Below are 18,708 nucleotides of genomic sequence, written 5' to 3'. Positions count from 1 at the left end.
CTATTCCGGCCGGTGATGTTTGAGTTCCTCCTCCACAGTCCTAACTGGAAAATCTGGGGCGATGGATGGTAGTCAGAGCATTTCCCCCTACGGTCCGAAGTCTTGAGTGTTCAACCCCACATCACCAGCAGCCACTTATGCGGAGTGTTGACCAATAGGATAGCCTGGGTAGGCGTGGCATCAACATGCTGCTTAACTAGCGTGGCGGAGACCATTTTCCCTAGGACAGTGATGAGTGTTCGGGTCATGTAGACAAATATTTGAGCTCGTAGATGGGATTGTTCTCTGTCATCGAATTTGTGAGGCCCCCGTAAGCATAACTCTGGATAAGCCGCTCTTTAAAGTGAAAAAGTGCCTGTCGCCGTGTTTCTAAGTACCAGTGTCGTCTTTCCTTCATTGCAGATTCTTTTGCCATGGGTTCTGTTTCGATTCCTGCTTTGTCCTCGGTAGACCATCCTCTGTCTTATCCCAAACCTCTTGAGATTCAGAGGATATATTTCAATCCCAATCGAGAGGATAAAGTACCACACAAGCCCAGTGATGACTTAGTTGACGGTTACTCGCCACTGATCATACAGAGAACTGCTCAAGACAAGATCCAGTACATGTATGAGAGACAACGGATAGAGGACCTATGCAACACGTACGCGTATACTCTAGACTCTACGATGATGGACTTGAAAGTCGCAGAAGATTGGGCGAATCTCTTCACTGATGACTGTGTGGTTACATATCCATTTGGCAGCCATCATGGAAGACTAGGGCTCGCGAATTTCGGTATGATGGCAGAATCGCGCTTCAAGCGTATGCTCGTAAGCAGTCTTCGTCTTTCTATAGCCATACAGGATGCTAATTTGCATATAACAGCATATTGCCACCAATTTCACGATCGTTTTCGAGTCCGACGATATCGCTCACGCTCGATACGCATGCTTTGCGACACATGGCAGGAGCGAGCATGATTTATCAGAACATTTCATGGAAGGGGGATACTATTATTCATCATTTCGTAGGGTGAACGGTGATTCTGGAGACATGTGGAAATTCACCAATCTTACCCTGGAGATGATTTGGACCTTGGGAGACTCGATAGGGTTGAATGAGCCGCAGGCGCAACAGAACACCATATCCGTTTGAGGAGGGTAAGGTCGAGGACTAGTCAAGCGCTCCTCTAGATCCGTGGACACCATTGTTTTCTCGATCACATCAAATTTCAATGATATCAATGTTTGACACTCTGTCATGCGAGTAACTTCTACGTCTTGTTCTCTATTCTCATAGAGTTTGATATCATGGATTTCCAGAACAGCGGAACGAAGATGTTGCCATGGTTGAATGTCGAGCAGCCGAGCACGATGCCCAGCTCAAAGAGACCATTTAGGCTGAGAGCTAACTTAATCGCATGACGTTTCAATGCCGAAGGCCGAGGGGCCTACCGATAGACTTAGCCTACGTCACTTCAGGGTTGTGCTCGTTTGATTACCAGTGTGGATCTAATCAAGCACCAAGGCGACCGACCATGTCACTAGCTCGCGGCTGTCGTGAGATTCGGAGAAAGTTGCTTCACTTTACATAACTCTTCTGCCACCCAGTATCGAAGCATCCAGCCAATACTTCCAGCATGTAATGCAGACTATCACTTCGGAAATAGTTTCGAGTGATTATAGCACAATTGAGCCCAGGTTTCTCATTAAATGGCGCACCATAAAGCGTCTATCAAGGATATAAGAGGGAACGACAGCCTCTCCTTCTGTCGAGGATCACAGCACAACAAACAAACAAGCTAAGCCAACAACTTGATCCATACCGCCTGAACGCCCTTCAACATTCAATACTGCTCCGTTGCCGTTATCGAGCATCAGAAAGATCAAAAATGGTATCCTGGGCTGTTACCGGCGCGACTCGAGGCATCGGCGTAAGTTCTCCTGGACAAGCCATAACCTCTTACCAAATGCTAACAAGATTCCTTATGCAGCTCGGCTTCGTCCAGAATCTTGTGAGTCTATTGCATCCCAAAAACAGTCCCACAAAGGCCATGCCACTGACTGTGTTGCCCTAGTCCGCCGATTCACAGAACCAAGTCTTCGCCATCATACGAAGTCTAGCAACAGCGGGACCTCTCAAAGAGCTTGCTACAGAACGAAAAAACATCCACATCGTGGTCACCGAGCTTTCTGACCCTGAGAAATTGAAATTAGCTGCCGCAGAAGTTTCCAAAGCTACTGGTGGTTCGCTCGATGTCTTGATCCTCAATGCGGGCTCCGCTGGACCCGAGACTAGTGCGCTGCCACCAAGTGCCTTGTGAGTCTATGGAACCATTGTTTTTTATGGTTGGATTGACTGACATTATGAAGCCACGGCAAGGAAGAAGCGCTGGAGAAGGAAATCGGCGAAAATGTATAGCCTCTTAATGGTTGAACGGTTGTAAATTGTAACAAAGGCTGACTGGTCCCAGATCAACAATAACATCATCAGCAATATCTATGTCATCAACTCATTCCTCGATCTTATTCGGAATGGCACAGAGAAGAAGATCGCATTTGTCTCCAGCCAAAGTGGTGACCTTGAGTTTACTCGCATTACTGGCTTTTCTTTCGTGATGGGTTATTCCATTGCCAAGGCTGGCATGAACATCGTCATGACCAAGTTCGGAGCTGAACTCGCCCATGAAGGTATCAAGACAATCTCATTGAGTCCGGGCTGGGTGAACACGGATGCTGGTTAGTTGATGTTCCCTGCAGATTATGTCGGTACAGTATAGCTGACTTGAGAACAGCCAAAGCAGTCACAGGCGATCCCGCTGTGCGTAAAATTATGCTGGATCTGTTTCATAAGCTCGACCCCGATGTCAGTGGACCGATTGAGGTCGATGAATCCGTTAGCTCTCAGCTCAAGTTGATCAAAGAGTTGACGGCAGAGAATAGTGGGAAGTTCTTGACACACCACGGAGACACCAGTACCTGGTTTTGATATCAGACCTGAGTGGATTTGCCGTGATGGAAAGTCGGGAATCTCAAGCAAAAGGTGGTATGAATGGAACTCCCCGAACAACAGCATTGAAAATCGTGAGAAAATCGACTTGGCTCTCCGTGTTGAGGTCAAGCTGGTTCCAGACAGACTCAACCATATGCTGAATAAAATGAATGTGGCTTGATCTTCTTCTTCGATCCTGTTGACTTTTTTCAAATACATCTAAGATGGCAAGGCGCTGGTCATCGTCGGCCGCTTCACAGGCGATGATGAGCAGCGGCCAAGCGTTCTGGCATGTTCTCATCTTGGTCAATAGCATTATCCCCTCTCTCACGAGTCTCCGGTGTTGAAACTCTTTTCCTGAAACCCCGTGGACTGCTCGATTGACGTATATTAAGCATGCAAGTCGATGAAGATCGGATATTGTGGTATTTCGCTCCGAAAGCACCTCCGATTGTACGGCGCCATATTCCCCGACTACCTTGGTAATGTTCTGTTCCAGCAGAATGGTTCGTTCCAGTTCAGGATATTCAGCTTCTATCCCGGGCGCTTTGGCAATTATAGCCCTTCGACAAGTATGTACGACGAGCTGGAGGACATCGGTCGGACAGCCGATGTCGTCCTCAATCTGACATAGTATTAGTGAATGCCGAACTCAGCGCAAACTACTTCGATCTACCTTCGATTCGCCACCGTCGATGGCTCTCGGTGATCTTGCGAGCGGAGGAAAACCACAGCCTTCATAAGGGACAAGCCAATGTCTGACTGCGAATTCTGATAGGGCCTCATGGTAGTAAATCCAATCAAGGAAGACTGAATATTCCTGTTGAACAAGTTTGTGAATCGCTGGTGATGACCCAAGAATTCTTTTCACCGCGCAGATATAAACTAGCCAACTTCCTTTCGAGTCTAACTCTAGTGCTAGCTGCGAAAGTTAGCTGGCTATAACGGGCCGATGCAGGAGGGGTCATTGTTACTTCATAATGATACAGAAGCATCGTTGCTATCAGGTTCTGGAGCAGTGTCTTCTCGTCAAGCCAATCAACTGACTGCTTCAATGACGACAAGATGAGATGCTTGTAACGAAAGCTCTTCGAGCCGCCATGAAGGTGTAGTGACGCAAGGGCAAGTACACCTTGGAGGACTGGATTGGTCGCATTCGATGGATCTGAAAAAGCAACCCTCATGATAAATTGTGATAACCCCTGCTCGTTGGTCGGTCCCAGTGTAAGGGATCTTGATTCGCTGACTGGAATCTTTGGATCAGTAGAGGGATCGACTCTCGAGACTAACAACACCTACAAAAGGCCAGCAGATCCGACTCTTCTCTATTCAGAACGGCGTTTGATAGATAGGTCGGGCGAGGAACTTTCAGGGCCCGAAGGAAGCGAGCTACAAGTGACCGGCATCAGCAATAAGCGGCATGACAGTGTGTCGCACGAGGTTCTCACTGGAGATATTCCCCTCCGCTAACTCCTGAGAAAGTAATATGTCCCAGGAAGATGAATTCAGGAACTTCTTGACATGGAATGGAAGAGCATCCACCGTATGGTGCGCATCCGGGATTAATGCCCTTTTCCTGTCGCCTTCACGCGGCCATGATAACTGAACGCCAAAGCCTCCACACGTTCGCCGAGATTTCGTACAATTACCACATCTCGGCCGTTGAGAGTCACATCGAACTTTGCGTTCTAAGGAGAATTAGCCCAAGGATTTTCGTGGGACGCCTTGCCCACCCATTGATTTATTCACCTCTGCAAGTCCAACAGCCTTTAATTCCCATTGCAAGGGCTCTGCGGTTGAGCCCGTATCACTGCATCTACAGGGTCTCAAGTACAGCAGTCTAGTTTGACTCGACAAACCCGGTTCTAGCAAAAGTCTCACAGGGTGCAACCGCCCGACCGTTCATAGCACACTCATGCGGGGGAGATATCGGGGTTAAATGGAAGCGAGGATTGGTCAGCACCGTGCTCCAAAAGATCGTCAAAATTGCCATCCTCCAATTTGACCATTTCTTCCATCAGCCATCAGAAATGCAATCATCAAAAATGGAAGTTGTCGATGCGCAAAAGTCCTCGGCTACGCTCGTGGCCCGTCAATCAACAGATTCGGCGGTTGCGGGGCTGTACTTAACTGGGGCTGTGCGGGAGGGCTTCGTGATGAGAGGATGCTGCAGTTACCATTTAGGTGTTAACGTGGCGGGTAGCCTCGTATTCGTGACCTAAAGGTTGTCTCAGCAAAGGTTAAGTCTGGTTCACCATCAATCTAGGTACTAATACCTCGTGTTTTGTATGAAACAAGACTTTGAACACCCTCACGATTGTCTTGCAATTGAAAGCTACTATCCAGCGCAAGGCAGATTTCGCAGAATATATGAATATCGAAAGGCGAAAATCAGTCTAAAACCTTCGTTCAAGTGCTGAGGCGTGATTGAAAATCTCCTGAGCACTTACTATATTCGAGTTACGGCCAGTGCCATCGTGGTAGATTGACTTTGGCCCGGACTAGGAATCGATATGGACCACTGTTGATAGGTCAGAGGTCTACGTTGAGCTCCTCATGTCAACAGTGTTCGCCTCGACCTCGTATTCTGTGGAGGCCAAATCTGCCTTTATGCGATAGTAATGATTGCTCTATTACAGTCACCGCAGAGCAGTCCATAGTGAATACGAGATGGACTCCATCGACATCTCAGCTAGAAACTCAAGGTCTCAAGACAGGTGAACCAAGAGCATATATGATGTTATACTTAGTATCCTGCCTGGGGTCCTATAAAAGGGTAGGTCTGATCGCCCCAGAACTGAAGTGGTCTTCAAATCTTATCCCTCTCATTGAAACCAAATTTGGGAAATAGCCTCACTATGTCGATCACAGCTTTGTCATTTCTTCTCTTTTTGTCGACTGCCTTGGTGACGTGTAACCCGAATCCATTGGCAGGTTCTCTCACGAAGCGTTCAGCGCGACCTGGACTAGCACTGAATGCAAACTGGGACGGGACCAGCTATAAATGCGCACCTGGCTCCAACCCCACCACGTTCGACAAATTCTGTTGTCCAGATGGTTACTCGCTGAACACGGACGCGAACACATTTACGAGCTTGATCTGTTGCCCTACAGGCACGGACTGCCGAGCCGAAGTGCTGGCATGCCCGAGATGTGCGGACTCAGACTGGACTTATTGGGATATCAACGGCACAAACGTGGGTTGAGAATTCAGCCTTGATTGCCAGCCGACTAAATCAGTATTTCTAGGTACCGCCGGAGCTACCTTTCTGCTGTCAGAACGGTTGGGGTCCTGGACAGTTGAATGAGCCCGACCCCGCAAACGTGTGCACTACAGGAGGAAACAAATGGACTGACTACCTGACGGTAAGTTTGGTTTGATCATCTTTTAGATCGCAACTAACTCAATGTCGTGAAGGCTTCTCAATGTGGTGGAGCTGCAGCTGCTACTGACAGTGCAGCGACGGCGACGGCAACAGGATCGGGAGCGACTGCAAGCATGACAGGTTCTGGAGGTGCTTCCGCAACCAAGAGTGCGACGCAGACAGCCGCGACAGCAAGCTCGACTCCCAGTGCTGCTTCAGGCAACGGTGCCAGTTCTAGCGTGAGCTTGTCGGGGTCATCTAGCTTTGCCTTGTTTGTAGTGATGCTGTTGCCCGGTGTAGCGATGTTGATTGTATAAATCGGGTTGCCATTGAGACGAAGTGAGCGAAATTCTCAACGATTACGTGTAAGCTGGTCTCGGATGTGCGGCTTCGATGTCTTCAAAAGGCGAGTAGGAGATCTGTGTATTGGGGATAAGAGGTGTCTGCCTTGCGGCATGGTTGGTGGATGATGGCCTGAATCCTTCACTGAACCTGGTGTATCATTTCTGCAAGAGTTCTTCCATTCTGATCAGTTGTCCACCCCTTTGAGTGTAATGATCAAGCCCCCATTACTCGACGTACACTTCCCCAACCCACATTCTGCCGACTTAGCCGAACGGTCTACATTAGTTAGGGTAGAAAATTGCTTTGTCTCGTCTTCATCCCCAAAATGATGGCTAAGCATCAGGACAGTAATCGCACACAGTTGGAGATTTACACTAAAAGCCATTCGGACCAATGAATATTGCCTCTTGGTCTAAGGCTGAGGATGAGGGGATTCAGTTGTTGATGCGGAGAATACTGTGGTGATCTATCAGCGTGCTGTACTAGGAGGAGCCGCCCATCGTCATTGCGAGCTTTTGATAGTACAAAACCCCTCTATCAACCTTGAGAACGATCACGGTAACCCTCCCTCACGCTCCAAAACACCAAAGTTGCAAGGCAGGGGTGTCATCAAGTCATCTCAGCGGAGTCTACCCATCAGTTTGTTGCGGCCATAGCAAGCAAGTGGGTGTTAGTGGAACAAATTGTATCGTTGTCAAGGAGTACATATCTATACTCGCGAAAGGAGCTAAAGCAGAATGTCTGATAGGACGCTCAGCCATACCGATGGCAACTTCATGCCGAACGTTACCTATGGCTTCATTGGTCTTGGGAATATGGGCTCGGGAATGGCGAAAAATCTAAGAGCAAAGATGCCTAGGCAGGCCCTTTTGATAGTGTGCGAGCTAGATAAGAAGAGAACAAAAGAGTTTTTATCATCAGTTGAAGGTTTGATTGAGGTTGCGGATACTCCTCGAGAAGTGGCTGAAAGGAGTGTAAGTCTTAAATATGCCAAAAAGCGGCTTGACAGGCCTCCCTGATGACGGATGGGTAGAGCATCATTGTGACAAGCTTACCACATGGCGCAGCCGTGAGCCATGTCTTCACAGATCCATCTATCGGTCTCTTGTCGGTCCGCACTTCGTCATCGTCACGAAAGTTCTTCCTTGAGACCTCCACCATAGAAGTGCGGATCTCGAACGAGGTTCTGAAAGAGGTCGAAAAGTCCGGCCTGGGGGATTTTATCGACTGCCCAGTATCCGGAGGTATTCCATCAGCGCATCAAGGGAGCCTCACATTTATGGTAGGCGGAAGTGAAGCACTATTTCAAAAAGCAAAACCCGTTTTGGTATCAATGGGCAAAGAAGAGAACCTATTGTTCTGCGGACGAGCCGGTGCAGGACTGGTAACTAAGCAAATCAACAATTACTGTGCAAATGTCGCCTTTATAGGTCTTTGCGAAGGTTTGTGATCTTTCTCTGAATGTGGTTCCGGTCTTGATATTGATGAAGCCCAAACAGGAATGAATACTGGCGTCAAATATGGGTTGGATCCGAAAGTGTTGGCTGGTGAGTTTCAGTGCGTCGACCTAAAGCGTGAACCATCCTAGCTAATGACGCGAAGACGCCATAAACGTCAGTAGTGGGATGAGCTGGAATTCGTTGAACATGAACCCGATTAAAGGGGTACAATCGAATTCCTCGGCCTCGAAAGATTTCGAAGGTGGCTTCAAGACAGAGCTGGCGAAGGGTGTGATTGATATGGCGGTGGAATTGATGGATGGCTTAGGCGCGAAACATGTCATGGGCAATGTGGTCAAAGATATATATGCACGAGCAGTCGAGCACCCAAAATGTGCTGATAAAGAATGTAGAAGTGTTTTTAGGTTGATCGCAGAAGATGATGGGAAAGACTTGGGCGAGACGAAGGTGGTCTAGGAGGGTCGTACAGCCTAGGTGTGACCAGGAAGCAAAGGCTCTGCTACCATACCGGTAACTTCGTCAACGATGTACTCCATGTCTCAACCTAGAACTGGTAATGATATATTTGATGTTGAACTCACAATCCAGGAGGTAGGTGTCTTTCTGATCCAGTTTTTGTTGATCGAAGGGATGGTAATGGAAAAAGCGGCAGCACGTCCTGGCCAAAGATAGAGATGCCAAGATTGTGTTTAAAATGGCATGATACGCTATCGGATTAGGCTCAAGATTCAATCGTTGCCAAATCCATCTGGAGTTCTGATATTCGATGTGAAGTCCCCCAGATCCTTCGGCTGTCACGATACTTGGAGGCTTGGACGACATTCCATCTCATCTGATTCCATGGCCCCCATCAGTCAAAGCAAGCACATCGGTCGAGATAAGTTCGGGACGCAGTTCAGTCTCCTTAAAACTCAACAATACACCGACCCTGCCGCGAGAACCGTCACGCCGACTATGTACGTACTTACCGCAAAGCAGCCTTGCATGCTCTACTCTGCACGAGTCCTCGGCTGATCGATCCTTCCAGTCATCGTACAATTTCCTGGAATGCATCTGGGGGTCTGATAGCCACAGGCGCGAATGATAAGACTGTTCGAGTATGGAACCCCGAACGCACGAGTCCACGAAGTCAGACCGAGCTGCGAGGACACGGACATGCAGTTGAGAAAGTACTGTTCAACCCGGTCCGCGAGTTCGAGCTTGCAAGCTGCTCCTCCGACGGCACAGTGCGCTTCTGGGATACTAGGAGCAAGACCTGCATCACAAAACTAGAAGTCGGTGGAGAACCTTTCACCATGACGTGGAGCGTCGATGGAAGTGTTCTCATGGTTGGAACAAAGGTATAGACCATGGACAAGTATCAGAGACAAGTCTGACGATGCATTTAGGGCGATGTGCTCATTCCAGTCTCGACAAGTATTCCCGCCTCACCGGAGATACTGTCTCGCTATAAACAACCGCAACAGACAAATCAGACAACCTTCTCAAACACCTACCCTCCCTCCGAACTCCTCATCACTCAAGGCGACGGCTCCGTAAAAATCCTCGACTATCCAACATTTGCCCCGCTACATGGCCTAGCCGCGCATACCTCTTCGTGTACGTCCATCGCATATTGTCCGAATGGAAAGTACGTCGCAGTGGGCGGTTCAGATGCCATGATATCATTGTGGGATACAACCGACTGGGTCTGCCGGCGGACTTTGTCAAATGCAAGCTCTGGCGCGATCAAAGGCCTTAGCTGGTCATGGGATGGTCGATACCTGTTAGGCGCCAGTGAAGAGATGGGCACGGGTGGTGGGGAAGGTCTCGGTTCTGGCTTTGAGATCTACCATGCTGAGACTGGTGATGTGGTACACACAATTCCTACAGGAACAAGTGGCATCCCAGCTGTGGCATGGCATCCCAACCGCTATTGGCTCGCGTACACGCAAGTTGAGGAGACTCGACAAGGAAAATCGAGTTTGAAAATCATCGGTGCTGCCGGTGGGCCATCGATATGATCTCCTTGGCATAGATGAGGTATCGAGATCTGATCGAATCTAGGCATCAACTCCCATCAATTCCCTTTCACCAAACGCAAATTGTGGCACGTCATCCAACACTATGGACAAGCCTTAGCTCACACCCTCGGCGCTGTCACTCTTGAAAATCAGTGCTCCAGAACTCGCTAACCCTACGACTTGTGTCGACTTACCGTCTCTGCGATAAAATCTGCGATACCATCTATGAAACATAATCTTGTATTACTATAAGTCGCAGCTATTTTCCAGCTGAGGTGGAGGAGGCGTGATATGCACCAAGAAAGGGTTACGAAAGCTCGATAATGCCCATTCAGATGTGTATACAAATGATTTCTCGCCATGTTATGGCCGCCTTGTTGGCAATAACTGGGCTTTCAACCACGATCAGTGTGCCTACCGTTCTGTTAGCAACTCCACCGATTTCGAGCGGGCCACGCAAGGACCAGGAGGTAAAGTTGACATGACTATCTGTCACTCTACCCAGCGAAGCTACCTTCATAAGGTCGAGCCAACCATGTTGTGTTGAGCCATACCGCCATTTGGAAAGCCAAAGCATCTGCACTAATGTACGGCGATGGCCATACATTTTCGCACCTCAGTTTAGTTGGCAGTGCCATATATTCAGAATCTGGGATCCTGACAAGGCCGACAACATATACCAAGCGTTGGCTAGTAGCTAAGCATCGCTTTTCTATTCATCCATTTGTGTCGACTCATAAGGTTCTCTTGAACAACGATCAAACACTCTCATTCATGAATACTCATTCCAAATACCCTTCTGAGACTTTGCGAGACTCGTTGTTGACTCATGTTCAACAGCCTGAGATGTAAGCTTCTCGCCATACCCCTGCTTTGCTTGTCTGTATCGGCCGAGGCATTCTGAATCGCAAGCTTACGATTGGCACTCTCAAATCCAGGGTCAACCGTGATGTCAGACTAGGCCAAGCAGAATGCATTCGAGCTTACCCTTTCGGGTAACAACAATATCGATCAAATGTGCTCGTTTGCGGATTGAGCAAGTTTGTCACGCCTGAGCTACCCTTCCCGCCAGAATCTTCGTCTACCATTTCTGGATCAGCGACTTGGGTATCCCAGGAAAAGTTGTGGCCTTCAAGTGAACCAGTCAGAAACCGATTATCTATCAAATGAGGATACCGGCCTGCTTATTAGTCCTGAAGACTTTGGCGAAACCATCGTGCTAGTGTTAAAAATGCGCATCAGGGTGTTTCTCAAAAGTCATTCTGCACTCGGATGAAGCAAACACCCAATACATTTTCCATCGCTATGGGGGAGTAAACGCCTCCCCACAAAAGCCTAGCGATGTCTTCAAATAAACTTAATTCTTCACTCATATCCACCATCATGTTCAAAAACCGACCGACTGATATAATGCAGAGTTGCTAAATGTTCTGGTCAAACCTTGTCAATGCACACCTGAGAGACCTTTACCCGATCTTGACCTTGGTTTTTCAAGAAAGTGGATTTCGATGCATCTTTTGAACCTCGCAATACTCTCACTTGTCGGATCTACCGATGCGTGGCAAGCAGGTCGACCGCGATATGGATTGGTCGGCTTCAGTTTCTACCTTTACGATCCACCGTGTGCAAGTGCTTGCCAAGGTGTATTCCGGAAGAATCCAATCTTCTGCACCGATGCAGCTTCCTTCAAGGGCTCCGGGACGGCTGGGATGAGTCATGGAGGATCTCCGATGGAGTCCTCAGATACACTGCAAAATTACACCACCACCCCATCCGCAGCTTGCTTGGCGGCTTCTGAAGACTTTCTGACGTCTGAAGCGTGGTGTATCCATGAGAAATGCACCGACATCCATATCTGGAAGCTTGAGAAGTGGTGGGAAAACTATGTTGTCGGTAACTTTGAATCTGATCCTCCACCATCCCTCTCATATGGCGCTGCACTGGCGTTGGTTACTTCAAAGCCGTCCTATACTTGTGCGAAGGGCATAAATATGAACGGCACGTGTCTACCTAATGAGTCGATATGGAGTGCGCGATTCCTCGCCATTGATAAATACAATGAAGTCGAGAACCAACATGAGTATTTCGGTCTCGTGGTCTTCCTCACCAGCATCGGCCTTCCAATCGTTCTCTCATTGTTTCGTTTCGCCCCATTCTCCAAGCGTTGGGCAAGCACACTCAATGGCCGCATCATCTACACTTCAATACATCGCTCATGGAGGAATTCTTTTGTGGTTGCAGTCTTTGATCAACCTCCCACGTTGGGTCAAGCCTGATTGATCGGATACTTGATCCTCATCAATTTATTCTTATCATGCTTCACATTCAAAGCCTACCCAGAAGGATATGGTTATTTCTATAGCAGCGGACCAGACCAGATCATGGGAAATTTATCCAATCGTCTCGGAATACTGTCATTTGTGAACTTCGGCGTTTTAGTTCTGTTCTCCTCGCGGAACAATGTTCTGCTATGGGTTACTGATTGGCAATATTCGACGTTCATTCTTTTGCATCACTGGGTAGGCCGACTCGCGATCCTGGAAGCCATTCTACATTCGCTGATTTTCTTACGAGACTGGATCGTCACGAATAAGCTTGCGAAAGATCAAAATCTTCCCTACTGGTGGTGGGGTTGTATTGGAACGATTACTGCGTTTTTGCTTTTGCCGCTCTCTATCCCAGTCGTACGTCTAAATCGCTATGAGTTGTTCCTTGCTACTCATATCGTCCTTTCGATCCTGATCTTCCTCGGGTCGTGGTACCATATTTACTTCAAGTATATGCATCAGTCCGGCTATGAGACTTGGCTTTATATTGTCTTCGCTATATGGGGATTCGATAGGCTTGTACGTCTGCTCCGACTTCTTCGACACGGCATCTGCACGGCAACAATCACTGTCATCGACAAAGACTATATCAGACTTGATATTAAGGCAACTGTCGCCACCGGCCATGTCTACCTTTATTTCCTCAATTCACGCTTCTGGGAAAGCCATCCGTTCAGTGTTGCTAGCACCATAATTCAAAACACAAAGTCAGAGTCCATGGGTAGCGATACCCCGCCTGAAGGGTTGCAGACCGAATCTCTCAACAACAAGATGGAGCCGACCGTAACTTCTCAACCCGCAGAAGTAGCAGAGCCCGGCATGGTATTCTACATGCGTACACTCAACGGCGCCACGAAAGCACTCCGAGCGAGGTGTCATATCCAACTACTAGTGGAAGGCTCGTACGGCCATCACGAAGATCTTTCCGAATATCCCACCTTGATCTGCATCGCAGGAGGGGTAGGAATCACCGCCTGCCTCCCATATCTCCGCGCCCATTGTGGCAGCAGGTATCTCTACTGGGGCACGCGTAGCCAGGCTCTTGCCACATCGATGCAACCTCTGACTCACTTATATGAGATGGAAATTGCGGTCGGCCGCAGACTGGATCTTGCTTCCATTCTTGAGGGCCAGGGTGGCGACTTCGCTGTTGTCGTGTCTGGGCCGGCCAGCATGGTGGACGAAACGCGCCAGATTGTCAGTATGCTTGCACGGAGAAAGCGTGTCAAGCTGGTGGTGGAGTCGTTTTCTTGGTGAGGATGACAAAAACAAAGCGTCGGATTGAAACTGTTGGCACAGGAGGTTTGATTACGGTACTAGATAGGATTACAGTGATCGTGAGGTGGGGACGCCACGTATATAAGTAATAGGCGTCATTGCTTTTTATGACCTATCTCGCACTTGTTTGAGTTCGCATCGGGCGCTATTTATCACAAGATATCACAGCCTTCTTAGGTTCACTTCAAACTGTCCAAAAAATCAACAGCGCACAACTTGATTACCAGCAAAAGTCGATACACTGGGAAAGATGAAAAAAGCTAACCCTCCTGCCATACCCGCCCCCTCACTAGAGAGAGATCGTGGACATGACAGGAGGGATAGAAAACCCTCTTGCGAGGATGTTTCTACACCTTAAAGCCGAGTACGCACCCTCGACTTGTGGGAGACTCCCGCATCGGAGATCCAACTCGGCAAGCAATCCTTCAAGTTTAGTATACTCTTTCCTAGACTTTGGGGGATTTGGTGACAGGTTTTCCAAGGTTGCAGTATTTGAAATGCCAGTGACGGTTATGGGATATTGCTAGTGGGGGTAGTGAAGTAGCGAAGTTTAAGGGTTGGACGAGGCTGTGGTGGAGCCTTGTACAATTAGCCCTGGCTATGCTGCTAGGGAATGACCGCCGCTGGCTGCACTACGCAGTCGATAGCCTAACCACCGCCCATCCCAGCTTATGATTGTCCAACAATTTACCAAATCTAGTCCCCGGCTACGGTCGTCGCAGACTTGGGATGCAGACGGAAGAACCCGCAGCTGCAGTAAGCATCCGAACTTCAGCTGAGAAACTTAAACCTCGTGTTCGAATTCGTGACACCCTCCTAGAGGTTGAACACCATTCTTGGCCAACGAAGCCAAAAGCCTCGAGAGCTTTGGACCGCGTGGAAAATCAATGTTTTTTCCCAGCTTCCAGCTTGTCTTGGCCTATCTTGACTCAGGGTCTTTCTGGATATCTAGATTTTGAGCAGGAGGTCGTGTCCTATACTTCTCGAGCGCAGCTTCACGCGACGGAAAAAATCTTATCTCTCGCTGGTTTGGACTTCAAGACAGCCGGTATCCCTAGCCAAGAAATACAGCGCAGCACCACCAATGTCCACTCTCCCAATTATCTGGAAGGGCGATGCAGACCCCTTGGCCTATGAAGAAGCGCGGGTAGGTCGAGTTTTCAACCTCCGGCGACCAGAGCGATACCCCCTCGCGATCGTGAAAGCTCGCGAGGCCGCCCACGTCGTCGAGGCGGTCAAAATCGCCATCGAGAAGGAATGCCGCGTCTCGGTCCGCTCGGGCGGCCATAGCTGGTCCGTGGCCAGCGTGCGAGATAATGCCATCCTCGTGGATTTCGGCGACTTTCATGAACTCACTCTGGACGAAGACATGGGCGTCGTGCAGGTGTCGCCTTCGACTACGTCGGCTGAGCTGAACGCGTTCCTCAAGCCTAAGGGCCGCATGTTTGCTGGTGGGCATTGCCCGGATGTTGCAGTCGGTGGGTTCTTACTGCTTGGCGGCGTGGGGTGGAATGCTCGGGTGAGTGTCGACCTTCTCTGCCCAGGAGCAGACGGTATGGGATCGCATGCATTACTAACGCCGCACTGTATCTTAGAACTGGGGTACGGCTTGTGAACAGGTCCTGGCCGTTGATGTCGTCACCGCGGATGGTCGCATCGTGCGCGCCGATGCCAACGACAACAGCGAGCTCTACTGGGCTGCTCGGGGATGCGGGCCAGGGTTTCCGGGCATCGTCACGAAATATCATCTTCAGACAAGGCCACTTGTAAGGGCAATGAGGTCGTCGCTGTATGTCTACCCGACAACGAAATACCGTGCTGTGTTCGAATGGGTTCTCAAGGTATGTCTGAAAATCATATGAGCAGAAGAAACACCATTCCAATCATCAACCAACCTATCTGACACCGTGCAGCTCACACCGACATTCGACGAAGAGACCGAGATCGTGATGATCTCGACGCATCCTCCCGGCATGGATGAACTGCACCTCATGGTACTGTTCATAAGCTTCAAAAACGACGAAGACACAGCCAAGCACGCTCTTCAACCAGCCGAAGACACCCTTCCCAGCAACCCCGTCCTCCACTGGTTCTGCCAGGAGACGGATCTGGAGAAGGAATACGTGGGCCAAGCGCACGCCAACCCGGCGGGACATCGCTACCACTGTGAAAATGCATACATCCGCGACGGAGAGGACGTTGTGTCGGTCCTGGAGAAAGCACTGACCACTTCACCGTCGAAGGAGACCTATACATTCTGGTATCCCCTCGCACCCTGGAGCCGCCGTGAGCTTCCAGATATGGCGCTCAGCCTCCGTGCGGATCATTATCTCGCCATGTATACAATTTGCAAGGACGCAACGGGCGATAAGGCTTGTCGAGATTGGACTAAAAACATTATGGATGAGATGAAGAGATACTCCATTGGGGCATACCTTGGGGATATTGATTTGCAGATTAGGACTACGAAGTTCTGGGGCGACGAGCAGGGAAGGAGGTTGATGGATATACGGCGGAAGTGGGATCCGCAAGGCGTGTTTTGCGGCTATCTTGACAAGGGGGACCGGTCTGGCGTGGACGGGTTAGACAATAAGCTAGACGGGTAAAACTGGGATGGACCATGGTCGTGGGTTGGCTGCACTTAGACGATGGCCTGGTGGCTGGGACGAATGAGGAAAGTTGGCATACGGCAAGTGGTGCTCTCAAATGGGTGTGGAAATCCGCGGAGCCATGCGTCGCAACACATTTGCATACGTGATCGATTTGCGCAAACGCAGACGGTGGTGACGGAGCAGCTGAGTTACAGAATATCAAATTATTGGCATGGAGAACAGGGATAATGCGTGGGGTGGTGGTGTCGATTTCGCTCTCGAGCACCGGAACGCTGTTGTGCAGATTGGGGCCACTTTACACCCTTTTTTTAGCAAGTTTCCCAGAGCCCATTGACCCGACAAATTTCAAGTACATGATGCTGAATTGGCAGACATTTACACTATTCGCTTTGGACAACCCATGAAAAGGGCTGCCAAGTCAAGTAGCTAGGTAGCCAGTCCTCAGAGGGGATGCATCTGCTTCGTAACTCTTTTGAGGCTCGGAACACATCCATATCCGTATGAGTGAACATCAAAGTGCAGGATGCACGGTTTTTCATTGTCAATATCTGTCCTCATTATGTCAGAAGTACGATCTAGACCTGGCCGCTGAGATACTGCTTACCTGGATCAAGATGGGCGATCTCAAACCTATGTTGATATCATTCATGTATTCAGTGGCCATGTTAGAGTCAAGTAGCCCTGGTAGAGTCATAATATCCTCGATAGACTATGGATTGAGACCTGGCTGGCAAGGGAAGTAGCGCTTCTACCATAGAACTCTTTGTGTTGTGGTAGGTTTGACTCAGGGTCCGCCGCGCTCATTATCACTTGGGCGCCATGATCCTGTGAAGATATCAGTCTGAGGAGCTCTTGAGAATTCAACAGTAACCAACCCACCTCTAAACGCATGTCTCACAAATGCCAACGGGTGATCGACTCCTTCTGCTCCCATGTGACCAATTCCTGGACTGAAACTGGTGATGGGAAAGACGACCACATCTCCGAGTATCTTGGGTTCTCGTAGATTGAAAAAGTCGGAATTGGTGATATTGCTTGAGGTGGTGTTGAAGAAGAAAGGATTATTGAAGTAGGCGAAAATAGCGTCAGTCCAGACACCAGGTCCAGTGTAGTCTAGAACCAGTTTGATAGCATCTGCCTTGTTAAGGTTTCCCTCCTCCTTCATCGTGATTGTTGTATTCGTGATCTTTGTGACAACTTCTTTCAAAATGGGATGACCTGGCTTAGACATAATCGTCCACTGACAGAACTGAATGCGGCGAGCGTACCACTCTGGCCAATCGTCGCGGTCAGGATCAGCCTCGAGACCAATGACAATACCAACGGTTGATTGATTGTACGCAGAAGGAACCCATTTGCGAATGCTCTGCAGTGCTTCAGTGTCAACATCAGTGTAGATCCCGCCCCTGGCGAGAAGCATGAGATAGCGGAAGAAATCGGCCTTAAGGATGGGAAGGGGCATGTCTCGGTAAGCCTGGACGATTTCTGGAGCAGAGATGTACAATTTCTTGACAAGCTGGAATGCAGTGTCATCGGTGATGACCTCATGTGTGAACTCGGGATTGAGAGAGTCCCACGATGCGACCAAGCCTTTTATCCCTTTATCAAAGGTATCGTCATCACGTGCCACTTTCCAGGTTTGCCAGATGTGCTTTGGGAAGCTAGCCTCAACCTCGTAGGGGAAAAGATAATCGAGTTTCTGCTCGAGAGGCCACAAGGACAGCTCATCAATCCCCAGTTTGGGTGCAGGGTAGGGTTTGGGGCCTTGGCCATAGAATCGGTCGTTTGCTTCTCGGCGAAAGATGATCAAAAGGAAGAGTAACGCACCGCACGCGAACAGAATCCTCCGCGTAGCCGGTGAGGTGCTCATTGTGCCAATCAAGTTTGCAAGCTCTATTCTGGGTTTAGGATATGAGAGACGGCTATGAGTGTGATGCCACTTCGATCATGATTTGCAGTCAAAAATTGGGCTGAGTTGCTCAACGGACTGTGATGTCGGATTTTTCAGACGGCTTGGTTGAATGCGTACCTACCTGGCAAGGTTCCTCAGACTTGGAAAGGAAGGTGGCATACAAGCACAATAGGCAGTGCCCGAAGGTCTGAGTGATAAGAAGGAACACGCTGTGGGAAGAACACGTGAGGACCGAGAAGTCGTCGTTCTTACCCAGATGCCCACGGTGTCAGCCTTCAAGTTCCTCGAATGTTTCAAGAGGCTGACGGCCTTGTGCGAGATTCGCATTGACGCGTGGAACAGGCGCACCAATGCTGAAAACACGCTATTAGGCGCTAGTTCACGTGTGTCTTGGCGTTATTCAGCCTCGTGGCTTTGCATCGGAGCCACAATT

General features: G+C 49.2%; 9 protein-coding genes across 9 annotated transcripts; 8 read left to right on the top strand and 1 right to left on the bottom strand.

Annotated features, from left to right (window-relative positions):
* Window positions 1-413: 413 nt before the first annotated feature.
* On the top strand, window positions 414-1,137 carry LTR84_001833 (uncharacterized protein; the record flags this gene model as incomplete). Its single annotated transcript, XM_064845451.1, has 2 exons — window positions 414-812; window positions 868-1,137. 2 exons carry the CDS (start codon window positions 414-416, stop codon window positions 1,135-1,137), a joined length of 669 nt encoding a protein of 222 aa, XP_064706996.1.
* A 736-nt stretch (window positions 1,138-1,873) lies between these two features.
* LTR84_001832 (uncharacterized protein) lies at window positions 1,874-2,970 on the top strand (the record flags this gene model as incomplete). The annotated part of the gene is made up of 6 exons (XM_064845450.1): window positions 1,874-1,915; window positions 1,976-1,996; window positions 2,060-2,301; window positions 2,355-2,397; window positions 2,456-2,720; window positions 2,777-2,970. 6 exons carry the CDS (start codon window positions 1,874-1,876, stop codon window positions 2,968-2,970), a joined length of 807 nt encoding a protein of 268 aa, XP_064706995.1.
* Window positions 2,971-5,831: 2,861 nt separating this feature from the next.
* Window positions 5,832-6,655, top strand: LTR84_001831 (uncharacterized protein; the record flags this gene model as incomplete). The annotated part of the gene is made up of 3 exons (XM_064845449.1): window positions 5,832-6,170; window positions 6,223-6,339; window positions 6,392-6,655. 3 exons carry the CDS (start codon window positions 5,832-5,834, stop codon window positions 6,653-6,655), a joined length of 720 nt encoding a protein of 239 aa, XP_064706994.1.
* A 765-nt stretch (window positions 6,656-7,420) lies between these two features.
* Window positions 7,421-8,599, top strand: LTR84_001830 (uncharacterized protein; the record flags this gene model as incomplete). The annotated part of the gene is made up of 4 exons (XM_064845448.1): window positions 7,421-7,657; window positions 7,717-8,125; window positions 8,183-8,230; window positions 8,286-8,599. The coding sequence occupies 4 exons, from the start codon at window positions 7,421-7,423 to the stop codon at window positions 8,597-8,599; spliced, it is 1,008 nt and encodes a 335-aa protein (XP_064706993.1).
* A 384-nt stretch (window positions 8,600-8,983) lies between these two features.
* On the top strand, window positions 8,984-10,146 carry LTR84_001829 (uncharacterized protein; the record flags this gene model as incomplete). Its single annotated transcript, XM_064845447.1, has 3 exons — window positions 8,984-9,099; window positions 9,171-9,483; window positions 9,532-10,146. The coding sequence occupies 3 exons, from the start codon at window positions 8,984-8,986 to the stop codon at window positions 10,144-10,146; spliced, it is 1,044 nt and encodes a 347-aa protein (XP_064706992.1).
* Window positions 10,147-11,654: 1,508 nt separating this feature from the next.
* On the top strand, window positions 11,655-12,422 carry LTR84_001828 (uncharacterized protein; the record flags this gene model as incomplete). Its single annotated transcript, XM_064845446.1, has 1 exon — window positions 11,655-12,422. The coding sequence occupies one exon, from the start codon at window positions 11,655-11,657 to the stop codon at window positions 12,420-12,422; it is 768 nt and encodes a 255-aa protein (XP_064706991.1).
* A 105-nt stretch (window positions 12,423-12,527) lies between these two features.
* Window positions 12,528-13,730, top strand: LTR84_001827 (uncharacterized protein; the record flags this gene model as incomplete). The annotated part of the gene is made up of 1 exon (XM_064845445.1): window positions 12,528-13,730. One exon carries the CDS (start codon window positions 12,528-12,530, stop codon window positions 13,728-13,730), a length of 1,203 nt encoding a protein of 400 aa, XP_064706990.1.
* A 1,105-nt stretch (window positions 13,731-14,835) lies between these two features.
* On the top strand, window positions 14,836-16,357 carry LTR84_001826 (uncharacterized protein; the record flags this gene model as incomplete). The annotated part of the gene is made up of 3 exons (XM_064845444.1): window positions 14,836-15,270; window positions 15,347-15,592; window positions 15,665-16,357. 3 exons carry the CDS (start codon window positions 14,836-14,838, stop codon window positions 16,355-16,357), a joined length of 1,374 nt encoding a protein of 457 aa, XP_064706989.1.
* A 790-nt stretch (window positions 16,358-17,147) lies between these two features.
* LTR84_001825 (uncharacterized protein) lies at window positions 17,148-18,233 on the bottom strand (the record flags this gene model as incomplete). Its single annotated transcript, XM_064845443.1, has 1 exon — window positions 17,148-18,233. One exon carries the CDS (start codon window positions 18,231-18,233, stop codon window positions 17,148-17,150), a length of 1,086 nt encoding a protein of 361 aa, XP_064706988.1.
* Window positions 18,234-18,708: the final 475 nt, after the last annotated feature.

This window comes from Exophiala bonariae (genome assembly GCF_035927105.1).
Source record: "Exophiala bonariae strain CCFEE 5792 chromosome Unknown scaffold_11, whole genome shotgun sequence".
Lineage (NCBI taxonomy): Eukaryota > Fungi > Ascomycota > Eurotiomycetes > Chaetothyriales > Herpotrichiellaceae > Exophiala > Exophiala bonariae.
This window is presented reverse-complemented; position numbering and strand designations above follow the sequence as displayed.